The 27,511-nt window shown below is 40.9% G+C and overlaps 1 protein-coding gene across 5 annotated transcripts in view; it reads left to right on the forward strand.

Moving 5' to 3' along the window:
* The window catches only part of CFAP61 (cilia and flagella associated protein 61), a 336,449-nt gene that overhangs the window by 182,233 nt on the left and 126,705 nt on the right, over positions 1–27,511 (forward strand). For all 5 annotated transcript variants that reach the window (XM_033094245.1, XM_033094247.1, XM_033094246.1 and 2 more), the window contains 2 exons: positions 1,674–1,801; positions 23,436–23,534. In XM_033094245.1, coding sequence (XP_032950136.1) covers positions 1,674–1,801; positions 23,436–23,534 — 227 coding nt within the window. The remainder of the gene's footprint in view (positions 1–1,673; positions 1,802–23,435; positions 23,535–27,511) is intronic.

Genomic DNA, 27,511 nt, shown 5'->3' on the forward strand with positions numbered 1-27,511 from the left:
AAAGGTAGCATGGGTTTCAGGTAGGGTTTGAAAGGAATTCCTGTTCTATTTCTTATGATTCTTTTGGGGCATAGTTTCCCTCAGGATGGTATGACGACTATATCATTTCAGGCTTCACATCTGTACCCAATACCATCTGAAAGGCAAGAGGCTTCTCTTCTCCAACCATCAAACAAAAGTCATAGGCTTCACTATCATTAGGCCAAAGTAAATCATATGTCTATCCTGGGCCAATTGTTGAGCAAGGAGGATGAGATTATTTGACTTGGTTTATGTCAATCAGAATCCTCTCTTAAAGGTGGGAATGGGCTCAATCTCTTTCAAAATCCATGGTGTGTTTCATTAAAGGTAGGAATGGGGGTGGAACAGGTGCTGAGAGGCACCAGCAGTGGTAATTATGGAGAGAATCTAAAATTTCCAAACTTTGTTTTAAATTTCTATTAATAAATTATTTGGTTCAAGACATTTTCTACCTCCGTGTTTCTAGGCTAGCTAGAGTTAAAGGATTTATTTTCTTGAGCTCTCCTGTTAACTAGTAAATGGAAAAGCGTGTGGCCATACCCATGTCACCTTGGACACGGGAAGATGGGAGCCCAGCTTTACATAGGACTTTACCCCCTGGACTCCCAACTCCTGGTATCTCAGGATTTTAAGAAAATTAAAAGTAGTTTTGGCCTACTAGAATTTGAAGATCTCTGACCTAGAGGACGAGTTAAATGCTGACGTAATGAAAATTTAACCAAGTGGGATACATTGGCAAGGATATCATTCCACTGACTTCTGGCCTCCATTATTTCTGATGAGAAGTCAGCTGTAATTCTTGTTATTGTTCAGATACATAGTAAGCATCAAATAAAAATATGTGTTGAATTACTGAATGAAAAATAGAAACAAGGTCTTCTGACACAGTCTAATGTTCTTTCAAGAATATCCCACCACTTGTTTGTAAAACCTTCCTTTGTACATTTAATCCCCCACGGCACCCTGGAGCTTCTGCAGGAATGTGAATCAAACAAATTATCAATCCAGGTAACTTTTGCAAACACAGACAATTAAAGTGATCACCAGTTACTTTCCGTGCTTCTAAGAGTCCTCCCTGAACAATCCTTATCATTTGACATGTTTTTGTCATTCAACAGCGTTGATGTCATTCTACAAATATTACTGAACACCTACTATGCCCAAGGTACTGTGTTAAGTAGAGAGAGTGAAGGATGCAAAATTGAATAAAAGATGCCTCCAACTATTATAATCTAACTGTTGTTCAAGGTTTCAGGGAAACCTTGGACAACAGGAAAGACTTGGGAACTTTCACGAAACTAGATTCTCAGAGAACAACATGTTTGTCTTCCTGTGGGATTATGTACCTTATCACTGATAATCATAATGGGCCTCAGTTCTGTATGAAACGTTCATCAGCATTGAGACAAAAATAATCTAAACCAAGAATTTTAATGTGAGCTATCCTAGGTATTATGTATATTATCATATTCTTAAATTAATGTTGTAAAAATACCTTCCCATAAATTTCACCATGATTGCACGGTCTCTGCTTGGTTTGATTTGCTGATAATATTCTGGTTACATAATACCACATAATTGCCAATTTGAGAGTACATACTCAGCTACATTTTCCTCAGGTCTCTCTTTCTCTTTGTATTTTTTTTTTCCAGTTGAGTTATGCCTTGAACCATACAAACAGAAAACTAACATTGGAACCTAAAATAACTGTCAATGCCAGGATTGTTGTGGTTGGTGCATCCAGTGTCGGACTTTCCTTCCTGGAGACGTTGGTATTTTGGTGAGTTTTTTTTACTTTGTTTTTAAAGGAGCCTTCTCTTCCTTGCCTGAAAGGGTATCTTGAAGGAAGAGACCTGAGTTGGCTTGTCACTCCACACACCTTGCCTATGTGGATTAATTAAATCAGTGGAATATTCTAGACCAGGGGTTGTCAAACTGTAGCCCCCCAAGTCTGGCTTTTCACCTGCCTTTGGAAGCAAAGCTTCATTGGAACACAGCCATACTTATTTATTTATTTATGTGTTGTCTGTGACTGTTTTTTTTGATACAACAACAGATTTGAGTATCTGCAACAGAGATTATATGTTCTTTAGTGCCTAAAATATGTACACTCCGACCCTTTCCAGAAGAAGTTTGCCAACCCCTATTCCATGCTAACGTTTCCCTTATTGGCCAGAGCACAGGCAGCGTGTGGTGCGTCTGTTAAAGAGGTGGCTTTCCAGAACCCACAACAGATGTGCTGAATCAAAAACTCTAGGGGAGGGTTCTGGGAACCTGTATGTTAACAGGTGATCCATACAATTGGGCCAGTTGGGAACCAGTTTTGACTTTATGCATCACAAATAGGCTTGCAGAAATGGCAGACAGGCCAGGACCTTTCTTCCAACCCCTGCATTCTGGGTGCCAGGGAGAAGAGTAAACCCTGCAGGGAAAACTGAGGCATGTGCATCGTTTTGATGAAGTTTATTATCCACAAAACACTAAACAGTTTCCTTTCAGAGCCAATTTTCTTTAGAGGTGGTTCCCCCGACTAGCTCTTCATATGCTCACTGAATCTCAGCACCTCCATCACAGAAAGAGCCCTGGGTTATTGTTCAAGAATTTGGATTCATAGCCTGGTATCACCACCACCTGACACTACCACCTGATGTGTTGCCTAACTTCTCTCAGACTCAGTCTCCTCACTGATTTTTTTAAAAGTTTCACAGATGGTTTTAAAGACACTGACTTTGGGGAACCACAGATTCCTGAGTTAAGAGTCCAACTTTTTCCAGATATTTTGCTAAGGATCACTTAAGAAACTTTAGCAACTGTTTAAAATTACAAGCATTCTGCTTGCCTCTTAGCACTTGGGAAAAAGAAGCCCCACCATGACTCCTCTGGAAGCTAGCAAAGTTGTAAGGGGTTAGAGAAGGAAAGGGATGGAGGAAATGACCCCTGAAAGGTGTCTATGCCTGCTAACACCAAATGGTTATGTTCATCATTTGATATCACAATAACCAGATAAATATTTTTTTCACCTTCCAACCAATTTGTTCCGTTATCCAGAACAGACGCTTAGTTAACCAGAAATAAGTCCCATGTCATTACTGAAATTAGCAGTGGAGTTCATGGGTTTTAAATATTGTGGTCAGTCTATAGGGATCTTTCTTTGGAAGAAGGAAATACTGAGAAGCACCCAGAAATATCCATTAACTCTGTGTGCTACACCATAGTTTGAGGCTTTAACTTGTTTTGATAAGTCTCTTTATCCAACACTCTGAACAAGTCATATGAACCATTTCTGAATGATAAATGATAAGAATGGAGTTGTGAAATATAGTAGTCAAGAAGTTATCATAAACAGGTCTTAAATCTTAATTTAGCTATAGATTTTGTCATTATGTTTCATTTAAATGATTTCATTAAGACATATACATGTAATTCTCTTTTTGTGGAATCAGCTTGGATTTAATAAACACAAGTATAAATTTTGATGTAAGTACTTGGTTTATTAAATTCCTCAATCAGGCAGACCTTTTTAAAGCATTTTAAAGTACTCATAATTCTCTAGCATCATTACACAGATTACGGAAACTAAAAATAGACTGGTATCAGTTTACGGATCTCTAATCCTTAAGAGAGGAAATAGTTTTCTCATTATTTTCTCTAATTATTTTAAATTAGCAATCACCATAGTAACCTGCTGCATACTTTACCAGTTTAACTGCCATTGGAACTAGATTTTATAAATGATTTGAGTTGGAATGAAGTTGAAGAAACACAGTTTTAACCAAACACTGACTCCCAGTGAAGATTAAATCCATGTTTTCCAGGCAAGATTCAGAAAAATCGCCCTCCTTACACTCCTGCACTGCATTATCTAACTCAGCTGGGGCAGGCACAGCAGTTCCCGGAAAACCCATTGAGACCCAATACAGCAACGTCTTTTTCCAGAAAAACTGGTACTCCTGTCACCTGGTGACAAAGGAGACACAACTCTTTGTTGTATTATTTACATGCAAAAAAATTACAAAGCACATTTGGTCTCCTCTTCAAAGGACACCAAATGCAGCCCTTGCATAAATTCTTTGCCCTTGTCATATCCTTCTTTCCTAAGTACCAAGGTGCTACTGCGGAGCTGACATTTATGTACCCAAAGTTACCAACTAATACATTAGGATGTGGAGGGGTAATCCTGAGGGATGTTTTGATTTGTTTAAATTAAAGTTTATTGGGGTGACAATTGTTAGTAAAGTTACATAGATTTCAGGTGTAATATTCTGTATTACATCATCTATAAATCCCATTGTGTGTTCACCACCCAGAGTCAGTTCTCCTTCCATCACCATATATTTGATCCCTTTTACCCTCATCTACCAGTCCCCTCCCCTCTTACCCTCTGGTAACCACTAAACTATTGTCTGAGTCTGTGAGTTTTTGTTTCTCATTTGTTTGTCTTGTTCTTTTGTTGTTTTTAGTTTATATACCACATATCAGTGAAATCATATGTTTCTCTGCTGTTCTTGTCTGACTTATTTCGCTTAGCATTATATTCTCAAGATCCATTCATGTTGTCACCAATGTTCCTATATCATCTTTTCTTACCGCCGAATAGTATCCCATTGTGTATATATACCACAACTTCTTTATCCATTCATCTATCGAAGGACATTTTGGTTGTTTCCATGTCTTGGCCACCGTAAATAAAGCTGCAATGAACATGGGAGCACACGTGTCTTTATGTATAAATGTTTTCAGATTTTTTGGGTAGATACCCAGGAGAGGGATTGCTGGGTCATATGGTAATTCTATTCATAATTTTTTGAGGAACCTCCACACTGCCTTCCATAACGGCTGCACCAGTCTGCATTCCCACCAACAGTGTATGAGGGTTCCTTTTTCTCCACAGCCTCTCCAACACTTGTTACTATTTGTCTTGTTGATGATAGCCATTCTGACTGGGGTGAGGTGATATCTCACTGTAGTTTTTATTTGCATTTCTCTGATGATTAGTGATGTTGAGCATTTTTTCATATTCTATTTGCCATTTGTATGTCCTCTTTGGAGAAATGTCTCTTCAGGTCCTCTGCCCATTTTTCAATTGGGTTGTTTGTTTTGTTGTTGTTGAGTTGCATGAGTTCCTTGTATATTTGGATATTAGTCGCTTAATGGAAGCATTATTTGCAAAACTCTTCTCCCATTCAGTTGGTTGCCTCTTTATTTTGTCATAGTTTCTTTTGCTGTGCGGAAGCTTTTAAGTTTGATAGAGGCCCATTCATTTATTTTAGCTTCTACTTCCCATGCCTTTGGAGTCAAATTCATAAAATGCTCTTTGAACCTAAGGTCCATAAGTTTAGTACCTGTATTTTCTTCTATGCGGTTTATTGTTTCAGGTGTTATGCTTAACTCTTTGACCCATTTTGAATTAATTTTGGTACATGGTGACAGATAGCAGTCCAGTTTCATTCTTTTGCACGTGGCTATCCAATTCTGCCAGCACCATTTATTGAAGAGGCTGTCTTTTATCCATTGTATGTTTTTTGCTTCTTTGTCAAAAATTATCTGTCCATATTTATGTGGTTTTATTTCTGGGTTCTCAATTCTATTCCATTGGTCTATGTGTCTGTTTTTCTGCCAATACCACGCTGTTTTGATTATTGTAGCCCTGTAGTACAAGTTGAAGTCAGGGAGTGTGATGCCTCCAGCATTGTTCTTTTTTCTTAAGATTGCGTTGGCTATTCGGGGTCTTTTGTGGTTCCAAACAAATCTGATGATTTTTTTGTTCTATTTCTTTAAAAAATGCCATTGGAATGTTGATGGGGATTGCATTAAATCTGTATATTGCTTTGGGTAATATGGCCGTTTTAACAATGTTGACTCTTCCAATCCATGAGCACGGAATGTCTTTCCATTTCTTTGTGTCTTCTTCAATTTCTTTTAAAAATGTCTTATAGTTTTCAGCATATAGGTCTTTTACATCCTTGGTTAAGTTTATTCCTAGGTATTTTATTCTTTTTGCTGCAATTGCAAAAGGAATTGTGTTTTTTTTATTTTGTTTCTTTTTCTGAGATCTCATTGTTAGTATGTAGGAATGCAATGGACTTTTGTACATTGATTTTGTAGCTGGCAACTTTACTGTATTCGTTGATTGTTTCTAATAGCTTTTTGGTGGAGTCTTTAGGGTTTCCTATGTATAGCATCATGTCATCTGCAAAGAGTGACAGTTTAACTTCTTCATTCCCAATTTGGATGCCTTTTATTTCTTTCTCTTGCCTAATTGCTCTGGCAAGGACTTCCAACACTATGTTGAAAAGCAGAGGTGATAGGGACAGCCCTGTCGTGTTCCTGGACATAGAGAAAAGGGCTTCAGTTTTTTACCGTCAATTATGAGATTAGCTGAGGGTTTGTCATATATGGCCTTTATTATATTAAGGTATTTTACTTCAATTCCTATTTTATTAAGGTTTAAAACATAAATGGGTGTTGTATCTTGTCAAACGCTTTTCTGCATCAGTTGATATAATCATATAATTTTTGTCCTTTATTTTGTTTATGTGATGTATCACATTGATGGATTTGTGGATGTTGAACCATCCTTGTGCCCCGGGGATGAACTCCACTTGGTCGTGATGAATAATCTTTTTAATGCATTGTTGCATTCGATTTGCTAGAATTTTGTTTCGGATTTTTGCATCTGTATTCATCAGAGATATTGGTCTGTAGTTTTCTTTTTTTGTGTTGTCCTTACCAGGTTTTGGTATCAGGGTAATGTTGGCCTCATAAAATGAATTAGGGAGTACTGTCTCTTCTTCAATTTTTTGGAAGAGTTTGAGTAGGATTGGTAGTAGATCCTCTTTGAAGGTTTGGTAGAATTCACTAGTGAAGCCATCTGGTCCCGGACTTTTGCTTTTGGGAAGGTTTACCATTATGAAGTGTCCATCTTTGTCTCTTGTTACCTTTTTCACCCTGAAGTCTGTTTCATCTGATATCATTATGGCTATACCTGATTTTCTCTGGATACCATTTGCTTGGAGTGTCAATTTCCACTCTTTCACTTTGAGTCTATGCTTGTCCTTGTAGCTGAGATGTATCACTTGGAGACAGCATGTGGTTGGGTTTAGTTTTTTGATCCAATGTGCTACTCTGTGCCTTTTTATTGGTGAGTTCAGTCCATTTACATTTAGGGTGATTATTGATATGTGAGGATTTCCTGTCATTCTATCTTTAGTTTTCTGGTAAGACCGTGTTTCCATTGTTTCTTTGCCTTTTTGTTGTTGCCTATTATTTCTGTGTGGTGGTATTCTATTATTTTTACCTCTGTTTCTTCTTTTATTACAGTATATATTTCAGTATATGTGCTGCCGAAGCGAGCATATACAGTATATATTTCAGTTCTGGATTTTTCTTGAGTGGTTACCCTTAAGTTTAAGTAAAAGAAAGTTTGATATTTAGAGTATTCCATTTTCTTTAGCACGCTTACTTTCTCCATTCCCATATTCTGGTTCAGGCCTTTACTCTCCCCCTTTTAGTGTTTTGGTGTGCCACAAATTGTCCCTGTTGATAGTGGTCGAATAGCCTCCTTTAGTATTTCTTGTAGTTCAGGTCGTGTATTAGAAAATTTCCTCAGCTTCTGTTTGTCTGGAAAGGTCTTTATTCCTCCTTCATATCTAAAGGATATCTTTGCTGGATACATTATTCTTGGCTCATAATTTCTCTCTTTCAATAGTTTGAATATTTGGTTCCACTCCCTCCTGGCTTGTAGAGTTTCTGCTGAAAAATCTGATGATAATCTAATGGGCTTTCCTTTGTAGGTTACCGTCTTCTTTTCCCTGAGGATTCTTTTCCCTGAGGATTCTTTCTTTGTCATTAATTTTTGACAGCTTCAATACAATGTGCGTTGGGGGACTGTTGGGGTTGAGGTAATTAGGTGTTCTATTTGCTTCTTGGATTTGCAGATCCAGTTCTTTCCACAAGTTTGGGAAGTTCTCATCAACTATTTGTTTGAATATGCTCTCTGTTCCCTTCTGTCTCTTCTCTTTCTGGTATGCGCATTATTCTCATAATGCTCTTTCTGATGGAGTCAGAAAGTTCTTGTAGAGTTCTTTCATTTCTTTTAAGTCTCAAGTCTCTTTCTTCTTCCATCCGTGTCATTTCCAGGTTTCTATCTTCGATGTCACTGATTCTTTCCTCCATCTAGTCAACTCTACTACCTATGCTGGTTATTTCATTCTTCATTTCTTCTATTGAGTTCTTAATCTCCAGAAATTCTATTTGGTTCTTTCTGAAAATTTCAATCTCTTTGGTAAAATGTTCATGTTGTTCTTTAATTTGTGTTTCTGAGTTCATTAAACTGCCTTTCTGTGTTTTCTTGCATCTCGTTGAGTTTTTTCAGAACTGCAATCTTGAATTCTATGTCATTTAAGTCACATATTTTCATATCTTTAAGTTCATTTTCTGGAGCCTTTTCATTTCCTATCTGATCTGTCTTGTTACCTTGGTTATTCCTGGCAATTAATGATTTATTATTTCTCCCCCTAGACATTTACAGGAGTGGGTCAGGTTGATAGCAACAGGTTGATAGAAAGAGGTCTTTCTTTTGTTTTCCAGTAGGTGTTGGGAGAGTGTTTTATTTTCTCTCCGACCGCAGCCTTTTATTGTCTCTCACATTGTAGTGTTATGTTTTCTCTGCACTATTCCGGCTTCTCACACAATGGGGTGATTTCCTGGAAGGCGGGCCTCTCCTTTGTGGACAGTTCACCTGGGTCATAGGGTACCACATCCGTGTAGGGATACAGAGAGCTTTTGAAGTTCCAGAGCTCTTCCTGCACCAGATTCAGAGCCCATGTGTTTCAGCAGTTCTGTTTACTCCTGCAGGGATCCACACAGATAGTTGGGGACAGGGTGGGATGGGTTATGAGAGGTGGCCCAGAGCAATGGCGGCAACCTCCCTGCCTGTCTGCTCTGCAGGGAGTCCTTTGTGGAGTTATAGTTGTTCAATTTGTTGTAAATTCTGGGGGAGATTTCCAGAGGCTCTCCTCACGAGCCATTTTGATGACGTCCCTGACTCCATCGCAGCCAATCCTCCTTCCACAGCTCCCTCCCCTGCCTGCACTGGTTGGGCTGCGAATCTGTGTTCACTGACCACAGTTCTCAGTACTGTAAATATTCTGTTCTTTTGATCTGACACTGCTACTGTTCCGCTTCTAGCACTGGGCAGGTGGGGGCAGGGCGAGCTCTGGGAAGGTAGGGAGGGGGCGGCTAGTCTCAGTGCCTAAGGCTTCCATTCTTTGTGGCAGTGAGGGCTTAAACCACCGTTTTCAGCCTTCTTCCCTCAGTCTTTGCTCCGAGGTCTCTGCCGTGAGCGTTGGGTTCAGCCATGTTATCTGCTGTCCCCTCAGCCCTGTGGGCCATAAACTGAGCCCTAGCAGTCCGAGTTCTTCCCTCTCCTGCAGCTGTGGTAGTTCCGGGATGCAGCGAGCTCGGAGCACTGAGCTAGGTCTTTTTCCTGCGCCTGCGCGGCTCTGTCTCTGCACTTCTCCTTTCCCTCCTCCCCTGATTGCGCAATTTGCCCACCTTTAGGTGAATTCAGTAGTGAGCCTCTTCGTCTTGCCTGTCTGCTGTGCAGGGAGTCCTTTGTGGAGTTATAGTTGTTCGATTTGTTGTAAATTCTAGGGGAGATTTCCAGAGCCTCACCTCACATGCTATTTTGATGACGTCCCTGACTCTGATTTTTTTAAATACAACATTTTATCTGGTCCTCAGCTGCTATCCAGCCACATTAACATCTGCACAGACACACCTTCTTGTCTTTTGTTGTTAGGCCTGTAGGTCATCCACATCTTCTTGTCCTTATTAGGACAAGGCCTATCGGGCCCTCCAGTATCCAGTGACATGTGTGACATGTGTTTTTGTAGGAACACATGCTTGCTTCCCTTATGGTTCTCCCCATCCTCCTGGTGCTTGTGAATCCTCCAACACTGGGCTGAGTGGCAGCCCTGTCCTTAGAGCTTTGTACCACCTCCATCAACCGTCCTGAGGTCGATGACTAGCTGATGGAGAAGGACAGGACTGCAGGATAATCCAGGTTGAGGGTGAAACTTGACTAATGTGTCCCCTCCCCCCACGTATAGGTCTTGAGCATTTGTCTTCTGAGGGTGTTGTGTCCAAGCAACTCCATGGGGAGCTGAAGGGGGAGCGTGTTCAGGCCCCTACACCCCACCTTGTGGCCAGTGTGGGCTCCAGCTGCATATGCATCCCGGTCTTTTTTCCCCACCATGTGCCCTGCCATGGTGGGAACCAGGAGCTGAGCAAGGGAAGGACAGCAGGTATGGGCCAGCGCAGGAGCTTTCTTGGGGTAGGGGATTGGGGGAAGAGGAGAAACCCCCACTCATCCTATGGTGTAGAGGGCAGTGAATTAGAGGGGAAAGGGAGCTCTTAAGATATTTTCCTGTGAATTATTCATGTTCTTCATCATACTCAAGACATTCAAATGATGGACGTGAACTGCTTTCAAAGTATGGTTCTTATGGTTAATAGGTTGTATTCCTTTGGCTACCTGGTTCTTTGAGACTAACAGGTCTTGGATTGGGCAGTATAAGTGTTTCATATGCATGTCCTTCTTGGTACTTCTATTAATAAGATTTCATTAAAACCTCAAGCATAGGAAAAAACAGAAAGAACTCGGACTTGGCCTTTAGTCTCCTCTGCTGCCAACCAGTGCTGTGGCCCTGATGAGTGGTGCCATCCTCCTCTCCATGCTGGGGGGAATCACAGCAGAGGACCTTCATGGTCATGCCAGCCCAAAGGTGATGTCACCCTAGTACCTCCACTAACCAACCTTATGTATCAGAGGTGCAAAGGGAATTCCCTATTCTTGGACCAACAGCCAAGTCCAGAAGTGAGCTTCTGTCTTCTGTCCATGAAACACCATTTCCCAAAGGAGAGCTTTGCAATGAAGTCTGAAAGCTTTTTCCATAAAGCAAGAGTCCTCTTTCCACAAAGCTGAGAGACTGCTATTTTTACCAGTCACTTTTTGCACCAAGTCCAGCCCTGGGAAGTCCCCAAATGTAATACTTTGAATAGTTCAGGCTTTCCACAAATGTACTCCAAAATCATTTTTAAAAAGAAATATGGAAAAGCTATATGAAAAAAAGGCCAGGACCAGGTCTATGAACTCATGTTTTACATCCTTTTCACTCACAGCTTAGTCTGTGGACCAGCAGCATCAGCGTCATCTGGGAGCTTGTTAGAAATGCAGATCCTCAGGCCCTGCCCCAGACTGTGGCCCAAATAGAGATATTCTTTCCCAGAATTATACTGAACAGCTTCTTCACTATCTCTTGGGCATGAACTCGCTGAGCTGAAGCAATTACTATTTCATTCTGTTTCAGCTCATTCGTGTCTATGCTTCTGTTTATTATATTATTTACTCCTAATTATGGAGCAGTTCCTTTTAATCCATTATTTAAAAATCCTTCCTAATTCAATTCTGATGTAAAGAATCTCTTGAAGAGCCTGTAATAGCACTAGAAAAATGTATAAATGAATCCAGGGATGACAGTGATTGAAAGCAACCCTCTGTGGTGTCCCAACGACCCTTTGTGGGACCAGAGAAACAGACCCTTTGTTTCCCGGAAAGCACTGGTGGGCACTAAAACACAAGCTCACCTTTTCTTCCAGTTCTCCCACTGGGAAGAGTTTTCTCCACAAACCTAAGGATAGCCTCTGATTTTCAACCTGGACAATGTTCCCTCATCTGCTAACTAGAATAAATAGCTTGGAATAGCAGGGCATGTTTGCAAAGCTACAATTGTGACCGGATGACTGTAATTCCAGTTATCGGGTCACATAGGATCGCACAATATCCGGCGCAGCTGTGGGGCCTGGCAGCAGTCAGCCAAGTGCTTAATTAGGCTTTTTATCTTTACGTTTGTCTGAGGACATCTGAAACCTTCAGTGTGGCCTGTCACTAATTACGTGACTAATTAAATAGTTAGTGCTTACTTGCTGATCTCAGAGTGAAATCCCAATGAACAGGTTGGTGATTGTCATTGTTCCCTACTATCAGTCTCTCACATATGAATCGATGAATGTGTGCTCTCTGATGGCCTTTTGGGTACCAGGGCAAATGCAACGTGTTGGCCAAGCCCATGGCATATGAGATACTGCTCTCTTCTGTGCCTGGGGAGCAGGAAGAGATCAATGGGGCAGGGCCCAAGCATCTTACCATATTGTTATGTTGGCATTACAATGAGACCTGTCAGGGGCCTACACAGAGGCCCTCTGGTTACTGGGGTGGGAGTGGGAAGGTGCAGACAGTTATGTCAGACTCAGAGGCCCAGACTCCCCAGGCAAAAGGACCTGACATTCTGCCACCAGAAAATAATGACCTGGAACTCTCCCTGGTGTTGCTAATCACAGTTGGGCTTCCTAATCTGATTCCAATATTTAAATGTAATTAATGTTAAATGAAAGTATCTCCATTTACTGAAATTATCCACTCCTGATCATTTCAGGATAACTTTATCTGCAGTTACCCACTAGGCCTTTTTTGGAATCAGCTTATTGTCTTTTCTTGTGGGTTTGTTGTGATGCTTTGGGGTTCAGGGCGTTAAGTAGGTAATGCATCCTTTTTATTTTATTTTTCAAATACAACTATTTTATTTTTGAAGCTTGGTATGTGCATATCAAACATTAACCTGTGAAGAAAGATTTTCTTCACTAATACTTTGTCAGAAAACAACACAATGGAAGAGCAAATTAGTAACTATATTCCTTTGGTAATGAGAAACTATTATTTTCACTTTCATATTAGTATTAAACTCTGGTAGTACATAGTATCTCTAACGCTCATATTGTTTTGGTAATGCATTCTTTATGATCACAGAAAGCGCAAGCCACAGACTCAGACTGAGTAATAGACTCACATTCAGTCTTCACCCTCTACTCTCAGATTTTTTTTCCAGTGATGACATCGGCACCTCTTTTGGTTTGTGTTCCTTCAAGAACTGCAAACAAAGAATTTGAGCACAAGTAGTTTATTTGGGAATGATCCCTGGGAATCTACCAGAGAGAGCAGGGCAGTGATATAGGAAAGGGAGGAGTCAACAAAGCCCCAAAAAAGCATTTGTCAGCAGTTCAATGTGGGCAACTGAGATGAAACCCCATTGGGGCACTAGAAGGACACACTGAGAGTGTTGCTTCTGCAAATGAGGAAGCTGGGGTATTTACCCTCCAGTTCCTGTCCTTATGGTTGCATGGTCACCCTGGGCTGTTCTTCCAGCCTGTCCCTCAAGCTCCCATGTTGAGAGGACGCTCCCAGGCAGAGAGAGGCAGGAAAGCACCAGGGTAGGAGAACCATTTGCAGATGATGTGTGTGGGCCCTTACTGTCCTAATTTCTGTAGTTTATTCTCTTCTTTCTTAATATTCACAGTTGCCCTTTCACAAAGCATGTGGGCATAGACAAAGGCAGACAAAAAGCAAGGCTAGTTAAGAAGATTGTGTCAAGAAGATTTCATGGCCACCTCTCTTCCCAGGCATCCTTGCAGCTCTAAAGGGAACCCCAGGTATACTACTCCACCAGAAACTTTCCCTAGAAAAAAGATGACGTTTGGTGCCTGTTTTGGCAAATACTTTATTTCGACTTTGGGATGGAGGTAAGGTTATAAGGTTATATTGGTAGTTTTCACATTGTCTGTGGACCATCATGCTCAGCATCACCTGGGAATTTGGAAATGCAGATACTCACCCTGTAAGGACTGAATCGGAAACCCAGAATGTCCTGAGTGGGACGTGACTGTCAAGGAGCAGTCTCACACACATTTGTGTCTTTCCACAGTGTCAGGCTTTATTAGAATAAAGCTGTGGATCGTGTCCTGCTGACTCAGTTTACCATGGGCATTAACCAAGGCTCCGGCCAGAGCACAGCCTCCAATACTCAAGAGAGAGCGGTTTCACAGAAGAGGGTCACACAGGTTTGCGAGCAATAGGGTTGGCAAGGCGAACCGTCTTCTGAAAGAAGGATGAGAGGGAACGTCCATTGTTCAGCGAGAGTGCCTTTGGCGCTGGGGTGCTTAGCGCTGGGAGTCAGGCCGGGCTGGTGAGACCGTCAGGAGGCCGGGCTTCAAGCGCTCCCTCTGGGACGAGTGCAGATGCAGCTGTCAGCTCGTCAGTTGAGCCCTGAGCGATGAGCCGTCAGAGAGCTCTGATTTTATGCTCAAGACTGGGTGCAGTGCACCCATCTGCAGCCTGATAAAGCCGTCCAGATGGTCACACTCCACCTTGCGTCTGGAGTTACCTGATTGGGGTGTTCACAGGGTATGCCTTTCACCTGATGCTCTGGTATGACTGTCACTTTGTGACTGACGTAACTATCAGAATTATTAGAGTCCATTTTGTGTTCCTAATTAATGCTCTATACACAGGTGTTGGGAACCAGGGATCTGTGTTTTCACACCTCTCCAGGGTAGTCCAAGAACCACTGTTAACGTGTAGGGTGTAGTGGAGAAAGTCAGTACTCTGCCATGACTTATGGGGCCCAGGAAAATTATCCAACATCTTTGAACCTCAGTTTCCTCACCTGTGCAATGGAAAAGGCACCCAGAACCTCTCCTTTTACACTGGTATGAGGGTTGAATTAGGCAATAGATACAAAGCATCTGGAAAGGACTTAACACTCAAAGCTTATTGGACTGACACCTCTCCACTAATTAAATTTGCATATCTAGATCCCTGGAGGGAGCCAAGCATTGTCTTTCAAATGAGGGAAGAGACTGGGGAAATAGAGCCTTATTGTGGAAGATGCTCTCTTTCCCAAGGATCTGGAATGAACTAGAAGTATTTCCTGCCAGCACCTGCATCTGCTCCTTGAAACACCTCCTGGTCTAGAAAAGACATTCCCTTGGATGTCAGTTAAAATGGCCACCACCTCTGATTTAACATCAGGAGGGCCAATCAAGCAGCTCACCACTGTGGTGTTTCTGTTTTGCAAAACTGCTTGACTCCAGAGAAAACTGGAGTTGCGCACTGCCATTTTAGCTGTCTACCCAGACTGAGGGATATCAGATCCCTTCTGGACCAGCGACTTTCATGACTACTGGGGCCATATCTGGGCTCCAACTAACCATCACTACCTCATGGATGCCAACATGTTTCTTGGGCCTTTTCCTGATATTTGGATGCTTTGCAGACCTTAATCTGGACATACTTGGGTCCTCTATTCTGCCACTAACCTCAAACTTATCGTGTAAGTCTTAGGGGGCTCTGAGTACACCCCTACTCCAAGTACAGAAGATCTGCTGCATTCAAGGCCAAGAACAAAAATTTCAGTCTTTACTCATGTCTCTCAAATATGTAATAGGATCATATACTTCCTTCATAGAAACATATATCAAACTCCACCCCCCTTTCTTGAGTGCCCAAAACTCCTGGGAGCCTCTCACTTTTCTGTCCTTAGAACAGAGGTCCTCACAATGTTGTCTCTGGGCCACCAGCAACAACATCATTGAGAACTTGTTAGAAATACAAATGCTCAGGTCTCACCCCAGACCTACTGCATCAGAAACCTGGAGGATGGGACCCGGCAGTCTGGCCCAATGGGACCTTAACAAGCCCTCCAGGGCCTCGCTCTGCCTTCAATGCCACTAGGTCAATGCCATGTCCAGCCTACCATCCCCACCTTTCTCATGTGAAGCCTCACTCCTTAAAAGACAAAGTGTACCATATACAGTCACATGCCCTCGCCCTCCCTCAGCTCTGAATCCGCCAGTCATTTTCTTTCCACACCTGTGGAGGGAGGATTACAGCCATACCACCCACCCATTGAATTCTTTTATCCCAGTGAAAACAAACAGAAGTGTGTGCAAGTGAGGGAATAAGGAGGTATCAAACTATGCCCTCTCTTACAGCATTTGACACTAAGTGGAAATTTGGAGGGGAAGCCTGGAAACATGTGCGAGGGCCCTTCCATAGAGGTGCCAGGGAGCTGTCCTCTCTGGGAACTGGGAGCACTTGAACCGCTATGTGAGACCCAGACCGGGCAAAGCAGCTACTGAGCACATGGCTTCTGGTGACTGTTTATCTCTACCTGTAGTTCTGTGAAGATAATGCCTTTCAAAAGGATAACCAGAATCTTTCCAACATACCAACATAGTAAGGCACTTGGACTTGAAAAAAAAATGCTTTGAATTTCTCTTTTTATTTTAAAAACTTGTGGTAGAGAAAAATATGGTGAATCAGCTTCCTAAACATGGGGTTAATGTTGAGTAACTTTTTCTATAAGCAACATATTGTGAAAATTCCAGACTCAACAATTCTGCACATTGTTGCTGCATGCAGGGGTGGGGTGGGAGCGGGGTGGAGGTGGTAGTTATAAAAAGACAGCTTCCTGGGCCCATATTCCTGCGGTTACAATTCAGTAAGGCTGGTGTGGGTCCCAGAAATGTGTATTTTTAACAGACTCACCAGGTAATTCCGACGTGTAGCTGGGTGTAAGAACCATTTATGTAGACAGTGCCTCCAAATTGGCAGTCTTATCTATAAGGAAGCCTATTTCTCCCTATAACTTCTCATTCTATAATAACTAACCTCTTTTCATGGACTTGTTTTCCAAACCACATTTTCTAATTCTCAACAAATCACATAACTTCTAAATCGCATCATTGCTTCAGGGCTTACCAGGTATAATTACTAACTTATCATTAAACATTACACAGCTGAAATCATTACCCCATGTCATAGGATTTATGTGCTGAATTGGACCTACTAGAAAGCTTTTCACAACGCTTCATGCTTACACTATCACCATGAAGAACGCAGGTCCAAGAAGATATATCTGTCAAGCATGAGGAAACCAGACCATATGGTGTTAATAAAGACTTCCTAACCACTAGCATTTGACCAAAACGTAAAATCCTTCCTCATCCTCCCCCACCAGAAAAGATCTCACCTGCTTTTGAAGTCCAATAATGCTTTGTTACTCCAATCTTATGGAACTGATTGATTTGTATCTTGTATTTTGCCATCTCTTGTGTGCAAAGGCTTTCCAACTCGTCTTTTATAACTGCCATCTTGGTATTTACATCTTGTATATGCTCAATGTATATAAACATACTCTCAAAGTATAAATGTATAACTTTTTATTGCACATATATGAAAACATCATTAATCATTTTCCCTAAATCATAAAGCAAAACCCACTTTCATCTTATTGTATTTTGCCAGAACTTCCAAATTTTATTCTTATTTGTTAAATGGACATTTCAAACATTACACTTATTTTTATTTTTTCAGTAAGGATTTATGGTTTACTTTTATGCAGAGATACATACGTTTTTCCCCTGAGATTCTGAGTCCCCACACACCAGTCCCTTACACTGGACCACAAGCTTGGATTCAGGCAGGCATAAGAGACTTGCTTCTTGGCCCCTTTCTTCAGGCTCCTTCCTGGTTCCTACTGGGGTTTCCATGAATAGGGGAGCCATGCAAGATGGCACCCAAGAGAAGAGAGGAGTAAGGTCAGGAGGAGAGCTTTTAGCCTCTTTCTTGCCCCATGAACACTCCATCCCCTTCTAGAAGTGCTCAGAATCCTTGACCCCACCCTCTTTAGGTCTCTCACTCTTTGGTCTCTTTCCAGAGGTACCCACAGCTGTACGGCAGAAGGTGCATCTGCGGTGTTATTTTTACTAACACAACAAAAATGAAGTAGCCAAGGACCTTGTCAAAAATCTTTTTTGTGATCTAAATAGGAAAATTATTGCTGAAAAAAATTCGAAAATTTTAAGGGAAACATTGGTAGACTCAGAATATTATAATAAATATTTTGTTCTGCCTTATATTTTTCTTCTAATCTCGGAAGTTCACATAACTCCCAACTTTTAAACCCCATTTATATCATTTTATCATTAATTTTGTGACATTATATAGTATCATTAAGGCTGAATTAAATCTGAGTTATTCCTTGACTAGTAAAATATGTAGTTAGGTTAAATATCTACCTTGAGCTAAGATTTAATGTCATTTAGCAAGTATTTTTGTCATGGTTTTGAATAGTTTAGAAAACATACATTTTACTAAATTAAATTGTAACATTTAGATTGATGTGGATAATTATTCTCTCTCTACATTATTTGTTCAAATAAAAACATTAATGAAAACAGTTAATTAAATCACTTGCTTTGGTTGCCCTTGCTATGTCAAAAAAATCAGCAAAAAATAAAAAATAATAAGTATTTACCTGGTAGGTTCACAGGTTTTACTGCCCAGAAGAGTAAGCAACATGAAATTTTGTATGTTTCTTTTATCGTGTTCACAATAAATTGGCAATGTGACCCTCTTTATTTGAAGGATAAGGATGTTTAGACCTCATTCTGTAGCTGTCCTCCTGAAGCATGGAATGAAACACAATACCTTTTACTTATTTCCCTGGATACTCTAATCCCTGCCTGCTTTACAAGTATCTCTGAGCTGTTCTCCCTTTGTATCCACAGCAACGTGAAATCCCCACTGGAATTATCTGCTGCGAAAATGCAGGTGCACTCGTTTAATGTTTCATTGGTTTGAGCACTTAACTTGAACTTATTTTTTCCATGACATAGTGACCTTTGATTTTGGAGCAGAGGGCTCCAATGATGTTAGATATTGTTTATATACATTAAGCCAACACTATTAGATCTTAGAGTCGTGCTTTTTCTGTGGTTCTGTTGGTCCTGCCATTTTGTCTAATGCATGCCCAAACCCAAGATGTACCCTCTGACCTGCTATTCTATTTGCAGGAACTTTCTAAATATTCATAGGTAATCAAATTAAAAGTCTTAAACATTTGATCTCCATATTTTATCCTCAGCTAAAATCTATTAGAATTGTACGTTATAAATTTCATGATTTTGGATCAAAACTCTTAGTTATAAATTTAAGAAATTAAATATTTGGTTGTTTCTAAGTCAGATTAAAAATAAAATAAAAAATATGAAATTGGAGAAAAAAATGGATATGCTGGTGATAATTTTGTTTAAAGGCATGAGAGAGGCAGGGAACTTCACTGAATCGCAAGAAGGTTGATGTTACAAAGAAGGCAGGCGAGGTTAGGTTAGGCCCCTACCATAATGGCCTATACTCCATGCTCATGAATTTGCACGTAACATTTTGCTAAGAAAAATAGTCAACATTCATTGAAAATGTTCTGTGCAGCTGGCAATATTCTAAACATTTTACCGATACTGCTTCATTAAATCCTCACAGCACCCCATGTGGCATTATGTTCTATTATTCCCATTTCACAGGCTAAAAAACTGAGCCACAGAGAGGTTAATTAACTTGCCCAAGACCAAAAAGTTAGAAAGTGCAAGGGTTCAGAGTCCAACTGAAGCCATCTGAATCTCGAGCCCATGCTCTTAGTCGCTCTGCTCTGCTGCTACCAAAGTGGTGAGCAAGCAAGGAGACTTTTAAAATCAGGAATAATTGAGATTGGATTTAATTTAAAAAGAACATTCCAGTAGCTGTGTGGAAGATGGGCAGGAGAGAGTCTTGTGCCAGAGAGGCTAACCCTGAGACTATTTCTCTAGGCAAGAAGATCAGCTAAGGTAACATGCCCTAGAAACGGCAGGTTGGAGGCATTCAAGAGATATGGACAGGGTAAAAGTGATGGGACGTGGGTGGTGATCAACTGTGGGAAGTGAGAAAGAGGGTAGGAATACGAAGTTGGCCCCACATTCCTACCTTGGAAAGTGGCTAGTTGGCCACGCCTTTGATGGAGATAAAAGAGGAATGGAATGGGGCTACAAGACCTTTGTTTGGACACATACTGAATTTGGGATGCCCCTGGAGCAGCCCCATTAGGACTGATAGGCATTTGGAAATTGGGTTTCACACTCAGAAGAAAACTATCATGTAAATGTAAGATAAAGTCATGATGGTAGATACATCACCCAGAGAGATAGACATGAAGACTGAGAAGTTTGTAAGGGTGGTCAAAAGAGGAGGAGCTGGTAAAAAAAAAAAAAAAAAAAAAAAAATCATAAAAAAGATCCTTAAGGCAAGGTTATCTTAGGCAGCATGTTTATGGCTGCGGCTCCTGGCTAGGGCCTCCTCCATGGGTGCAGCTATCACCATTTCCTCCATCCCTTGCTCCTCAGGATTTGCATCAATAATAGCATCCCACCATTGCTAGTCCCTGGGTGACTCCCCATTCCTTATTGGTCCCGGAGTCTTGCACATGCCTCTGCCTTTATTCTGTCACACTCTGCAGAGTCGGCCATCTATTTCCTGCCGGGACTGATTGGTAGAAGGACCTTCCCCCATCACCACCCACCCTTCCTTCATGAATCAACATAACTAGAGACTTCTGGTAGCCTCTCAGTTTTCATTCTGCACTTTGTCCTTGGAACTGTGGGCAATGTGGTTCTTGGAAAAAGCACTGTTTTTTCTATTGGGAAAAAAAAACACATTGTCCAGCCTTCCTTGCTGCTACATGTGACCATGGCACTGAATTCTGGAAATGTGAGCAAAAAATGTCATGTAAGATTTTTAAGGGAGGCTCTTAATGGGCAGTCCTTTCTACCCATTTCTTCCTTCTGCCTACAATGTGGATGTTGGATGTGATGGCTGGAGCTCTAGAAGCCACCGTGGGCCTGAAGAGAACTTGAGAATGGAAGCCACCATGGAGAAACAGAGAACAGGACCATGGCTCCTGTTGAATTCATGGTTCCACCTTAACAGCACTAGCCTGGCTACTTCCAGGTTTCTTAAGTACAGTCATAAGAGAAATTTGCTGGTATAGGAAAGGATAAGGAGACATGGGAGAGGAACATGAAGAGGAGACAGGGTTAATGTCTTCTGAACAAGGTGGAATGGAAGAATCTCTTATAAACTGCAGTACTCTTGAGGTGGAGAGAAGGGAAACAGAGGGAAGGGGTTGCCTGTGCCTGATTTCTGCTTTCTTCATGATGTGGGAGATGTACTTGCTTGAGAATGAAAAAGGGGAATAGTGGGGAGAATAAGAAAGGTTAAAGTAGTGACCTTGAAGAGTGAATAAAGGACCAGAACAGCCACAATGAAGAATACAAAAGGAATTTGGCTAAGGCTAGAGGAAAGGAATGGAAAGCTTGTTCCTTTATAGGTAAAAATCCAGAAAATGCCCTCTCACCCCAAATATTTTGGAGAAATCTTTAATTGTACAATACATTATTCAGGATACTACAGTGTGGTAATCTGTATGAAATTTTTAAGTCATTTGATCTATGTTGTTAGATCATTTAAATTACTCAGTGCCAAAGGGTTTGTTTTTGTAGTAAAAGATATAGCTGGATAATTACTAAGCCTTGTATTCACATAGAACTCTAAGAAGGGCTTGTGTATAACTGCATTAGTAGGACAGCACAGACCACATTTCCATCACATAGGCACCAAAGCCAAAATAAATTTTAACTGCCTATCAGTATAAACACGTATTATTATTTGCGTTTTCCATTAAATGGTAATAAATCAAAGGCCTGTCATCAATGTGCATTTGCAGACTGGCAGCCATAAGTAGCTGGGGTTAATTGTGACCTTTATGTTATTTGAGCATATTCAAAATTGTTATTATTAAAGGATAAGATGTGCTCGGTTTTCTTTGTATCGAATAAGAATATTCATTCTTAAATGACACACATCCTTAGAGACTTTAGAGCAAAACCTTTCATAATATTTAGCTATTTTTAAATGTCAGGTGCAGTTGAGTTTATTACATGGCCGGCCCATGCCGTCACCAAAAGCCTCCTGCTTTTAGTGGTACTTAACAGTTTGTTAGTAAATTGATAGCATTTCCACATTTGGAAAATTTCCAATTTCCTCATGGGAAAGGAGGGCAGGTGTTTTCCTCGAACTTGGTGAAGCTTTCTTTTTTGGTATTTGGTAGGTTTAAGGGGAGGTGTGAGCTAAGAAGAGATTTTAGAAAAAAAAAAATCTTTTTCATTATCCTGAAGCCTATGAAAAGATCAGCTCACCCATAAAATGTTGCTGACTCTCGCCGGAGGACAGATTTGCAGCAGGAGTACTTTCAGTACTGATGGGAAAACACGGAGTGAGTCTTAGGCAGGTGAGTTCAGAAGCTTCCACTTCCGTGCCCTGGACATGCTGCTCATCGTTACCCTAGGACCAGTTAGAAGACAGAGGGGCAAGGGGCTACTTGGGGTCGGAAGACGTGGCTTTCATTTCTGGCCCTGCTGCTTATAAGCTTCGTGACTGTGAACAAATGACCTACGCTTTTCACCTTGATTTCCTTCTTTCTGAAATGTGGATAATAGAAACCTGCTTCTTGCCCACACCCCCAGCACAAATGGATTAATCTCTGTGATAATGCCTTTGAACATTCCTCGGGCCCTGGAAAGGCTAATGCCAATATAAGGCTGTTGTGCTCTCGAAAGGAACCTCTAGAATTTACTTTGGTATCCTGATTTGAGGTATCTCTATATATTACATATGAATTAGATGATCTCTGGATCCCTGGCAACAATTTGGGGTCTGCAGAGCAATGGAGTCAGAGAGTAGATAGAGTTTAGATGAGAAGATGCCGGAGCCGACAGCCTGGGTTCACACACTGCCTCCAGAATTCCTGTTGTATGGTTTTGGGCAAATCACTTTGCCTCAGTTCTGTATAATAAAACAGGGATAATGATGTTACTGATGTCATCGTACTACTACAAGGACTGAATGAAGGACATGCAAAGACTTGATTTTAACCACTCAGAAAAGTTTTAGCTATGGAGGTTATGATTCCAAGCAGTTTCTTAGTAGTCTGAAATTCAAACTTTGCATTAATTTATACTAAATTTACCTCCCTCCCAATTTGGGGTTTTATTTCACTTTGAGAATCACATTTTAAAAAATTAAATGGTGTCTGCTATTACAGAGCTACAGCTTTTGGAAGTTTCTATAATTAGCTATTCCACTGCCATCTTGCTTCTTTCATTTAAATGTCAGTTCTAATTTGAAGGTTTGTGCAGAAAGAATTGCTGAGTTCAAACAAAAATTCAACAATTGTGTGACACATGAAATAAGGTTAAATTGAATTACAGTTGACCCTTGAACAACATGGGTTTGGACTGCCTGGGTCCACTCATATGTGGATTTTTCCAATAAATACTGTAAATGTATTTTCTCTTCCTTATGATTTTCTTAATAACACTTTCTTTTCTCTAGCTTATTTTATTGTATGAATACAGTATATAATACATATACAAAATATGTATTAATCGACTGTTTATAATATCGGTAAGGCTTTCTTCCGGTCAACAGAAAGCTATTAGTAAAGTTTTTGGGGAGTCAAAAGTTGAATGTGGATTTTCGACTGCATGGGGGGTTGGTACCCCTAACCTCCACATTATTCAAGAGTCAACTATATAATTAACTTTCACTGAATCGTGCTTTACTTTTTTTTTTTTTTTTCCCTCCCTAGCTCTCACCTGAAGTTTAGTAATCTCACCCTGATTTCAACCCACGGACTCCCTGGAAAAAAACTTCTGGGCACTGAACAAAGGAAATTTTTAGCATGCGAGTATGAATTCTATTTGCTTTTTCATTCTGAGGCTGAAATGTCCTAATTTGTGTGCAGCTATTTTTATGTTCAATAGATTTCAGATTGGAAAGGGAAATGTGGCATGCTTTTCTCCTGGATGTCACTTAGGAGATACAAGTACAAATCTATTAACGAGTGAATGGCAGTGTTAGGCTGCCATTTGTATTTATGGGAAGACCTGTGCTCTCTTCCAAAAACTAGGACAGAGCCTGCTGACCCAGCCACAGCCTGCATATTGGGTTCTGAGTGATACTACAGAGAAAGGGAGCTTGGTGACTGTATTTGCGTCAGACCAGGCAACTGCCTCAAGGTTCACAGTTGGGAGACAATGGCGGGGCACCTTACTGGGGTGTGGGTCTCACAGCCACCCCGGCCATTTGTAATCAGGACTGATCAGGCAGAGAGACCTTCTATGCCAGCCTGGGCAAACTTTGTTGTTTGCATCCTAAAAGAATCACTATTTTCCAATATCTGTTCTAAAAAATGCCATTTCATTATCGCACAGCTTCCATTAATTTTAATTTCCTGTAACAAAATGTGGGTACAAGAATTATTAGGCTCCCTACCTCTAGAAACAATGTCTCAATTTTTTCCAATGAGGAGGAAGGAAATTGTTCCCTCTCAGGGTGTTCATTGTAGAATCCATGACAAAGAGATTCTCTTCCCTCCGTGAAAAACACTTTGCCTTCAAACAGTGAGAAAAACCACAGCTTTCTTGCTAGCAGAACCAGGCTCATTTCAACCAAACTCTTTTATCAGACTATAAATTTTTTTTTGAAGGACATCATTAGGGTGTGGTGAAAAAGGCATGGGTTTCGAGCCTGGTGGATGCGGGTTCAGATCCTGCCCCTACCACAAAGGGGATTTCACTTCTCTGAGCTTTGGATTTTTTGACTGTAAAGAAGTTTATGATAAGCCAACCTTGCTGGAGTTTTGTTTTTCTGTTAAAATTAGCATAACAGCAAGTTCTGACAAAGAGTAGAGGATCTACACATGTACATCCCTTTCCCTCATTGCCCTCTTTCTAAATTACATGATTCCCAGTAAATGTTGGTGTTATTAATAAATGTCTCACAAGGAATTTAATTCAGTCAGCTTGATAAAGTTCCATGAGCCCCTGTGTATGGTGTATCATAGGAGAGAACAGCTAGTAATGACTTTCTGCTGGTTTGATACTGTGGGGATCTGCGTGTGGCTGCGTAGAAAAAGTGGAAAGTCATCTGGTGTCCCTCCTTCTATCCTTGCCTCTCCACATTCTCAATACAGTAGCCAGATCAATGCTGCATAAATGTCAGTCATATCACGTTAACTCCTGAATGGACCTAGAACTGCACCATCCAATATGATGGCTACTAGCCACATGTGGCTATTTAAATTTAAATTGATTAGAGTTAAATGAGATTAAAACTTCAGCTTCTCTGTTGCATTAGCCATATTTCAAGTGCTCAAATAGCCACATGTGCTAGTAACTGCCTAACAGACAGCACAGCTACAGAGAACATTTCCATCATCAGAGAAAGTTCTACCGTGTTTCCCCAAAAATAAGACCTAGCCGTACAATCAGCTCTAATGTGTCTTTTGGAGCAAAAATTAATATAAGACCCGGTATTATATTATATTATATTATATTATATTATATTATATTATATTATATTATATTATATTATATTATTATATTATATAGACCCGGTCTTATAGTAAAATAAGACCGGGTCTTATATTAATTTTTGCTCCAAAAAACGCATTAGAGCTGATGGTCCGGCTAGGTCTTATTTTTTGGGAAACATGGTAGAATGCTCCAACCTAAAATCTATCCCTGTCCACTTACTTCTCTGACCTCATCTTTTACCATTTTTGCCCTTCTGTTTTATACTCTAGCCACACCAGCCTCCTTGATGTTCCTGAAACACAACAGGCAGATCCCCATCTTGGGGTTTTTGCTTTTCTCTCTCCAGCTCTTTGCTTAAATGCCAACTTTTCAATGAGTCCAGCTCTGTCCACCCATTCATTTGTAACCAACATTCTAACACACTCCAGTCCTCCTTACTCTGCTGTTTTTTTCTTGCTATTGAAATCCTTCTAAATATTATATAATTTGCCTTTTAAAAATATGCTTTTTTCTTTATAGTCTGAATCCTTCAATTACAATGTAAATTCCATGAGGGCAAGACTTTTTTACCTCTTTGTTCACTGATATGTTCCCAGCATCTGAGACTGTGGTTGGCATATAGCAGATGTTCAATAAATAATGTTGAATAGATGAAAGTTACCTCCAAAATTACCTGTGAAAGTCATTTCAATCAGGTTATAGACAGGGACTGATGACAGAGCTAGATGCCTCTGGATGAGTAATGGTATGTTATCATCATTCTAGACTACAAATTGAAACATAAACAGGATGTTACATTACCTTCAAAATGGTCCTCATACCCCAATAAAGGAAATTGTCTCTGGTAATGGAGTTTAAAAATAACAAGTACATTGACATCTATAAATTTAATAATTTAAATTCCTCCTTCTAAATACAAATTCTGGGGAGACGTCATCAAAATGACGGCATGAGGTGAGCCTCTGTAAATCTCCCCTAGAATTTACAACAAATTGAACAGCTATAACTCCACAAAGGACTCCCTGCACAGCAGACAGGCAAGACGAAGAGGCTCACTACTAAATTTACCTAAAGGTGGGTGCGAGCAGGGAAGGAGGGAAAGGAGAAGTGCGGCGATGGAGCCACGCGGACGCAGGACGCAGACCTAGCTCAGTGCTCCGAGCTTGCTTCATCCCGGAACTACTGCAGCTGCGGGAGAGGGAAGAACTCGGACTGCTAGGGCTCCATTTATGGCTCACAGGGCTAAGGGGACAGCATATAACATGGGTGAACCCAACGCTCACGGCAGAGACCTTGGAGCAAAGACTGAGGGAAGAAGGCTGAAAATGGTGGTTTAAGCCCTCACTGCCGAGTAGAGAACGGAAGCCTTAGGCACTGAGACTAGTCGCACCCTCTCTACCCTCCCAGAGCTCGCCCCGCCCCCACCTGCCCAGTGCTAGAAGCAGAACAGTAGCAGTGTCAGATCAAAAGAACAGAACATTTCCAGTTCTGAGAACTGTGGTCCGCAGACACAGATTCGCAGCCCAACTAGTTCCAGCAGAGGGAAGGAAGCTGTGGAAGCAGGACCAGCTGCAGTGTTGGTCTGCTTGCCGCCATTGCTCTGGATCACCTCTCACAACTCACCACACTCCTGTCCCCACCTATCTGGGCAGATCCCTGCAGGAGTAAACAGAACTGGTGAAACACACGAGCTCTGAATCTGGTGCAGGAAGATCTTTGGAACTTCAAAAGCTCTCTGCATCCCCACATGGACACTGCGCCCTGTGACTCTGGCGAACTGTTAACAGAGGAGAAGCCCATCTCCCAGGGAAACCCCCATTGTGTGAGAAGCTGGAATAGTGCAGAGAAAACATAGCACTACAGTGTAAGAGAGGAAAAAAGGGCTGCAGTCGGAGAGAAAATAAAACATTTTACCAACACGTACTAGAAAACAAAAGAAAGACCTCTTACTATCAGCATGTTGCAGAACCCACTCCTGTAGATGTCTAGGAAGAGAAATAATAAATCATTAATTGCCATGAATAACCAAGGCAACAAGACAGCTCACAAAGAAAGTGAAAAGTCTCCAGAAAATGACCTTAAAGATATGGAACTATGCGACTTAAATGACAGAGAATTCAAGATTGCAGTTCTGAAAAAGCTCAATGAGATGCAAGAAAACACAAAAAGGCAGTTTAATGAACTCAGAAACACAAATTAAAGAACAACATGAACATTTTACCAAAGAGATTGAAATTTTCAGAAAGAACCAAATAGAATTTCTGGAGATTAAGAACTCAGTAGAAGAAATGAAGAATGAAATAACCAGCATAGGTAGTAGAGTTGACTAGATGGAGGAAAGAATCAG

The sequence above is a fragment of the Rhinolophus ferrumequinum genome, chromosome 23, assembly GCF_004115265.2.
Source record: "Rhinolophus ferrumequinum isolate MPI-CBG mRhiFer1 chromosome 23, mRhiFer1_v1.p, whole genome shotgun sequence".
In the NCBI taxonomy this organism is placed as follows: domain Eukaryota; kingdom Metazoa; phylum Chordata; class Mammalia; order Chiroptera; family Rhinolophidae; genus Rhinolophus; species Rhinolophus ferrumequinum.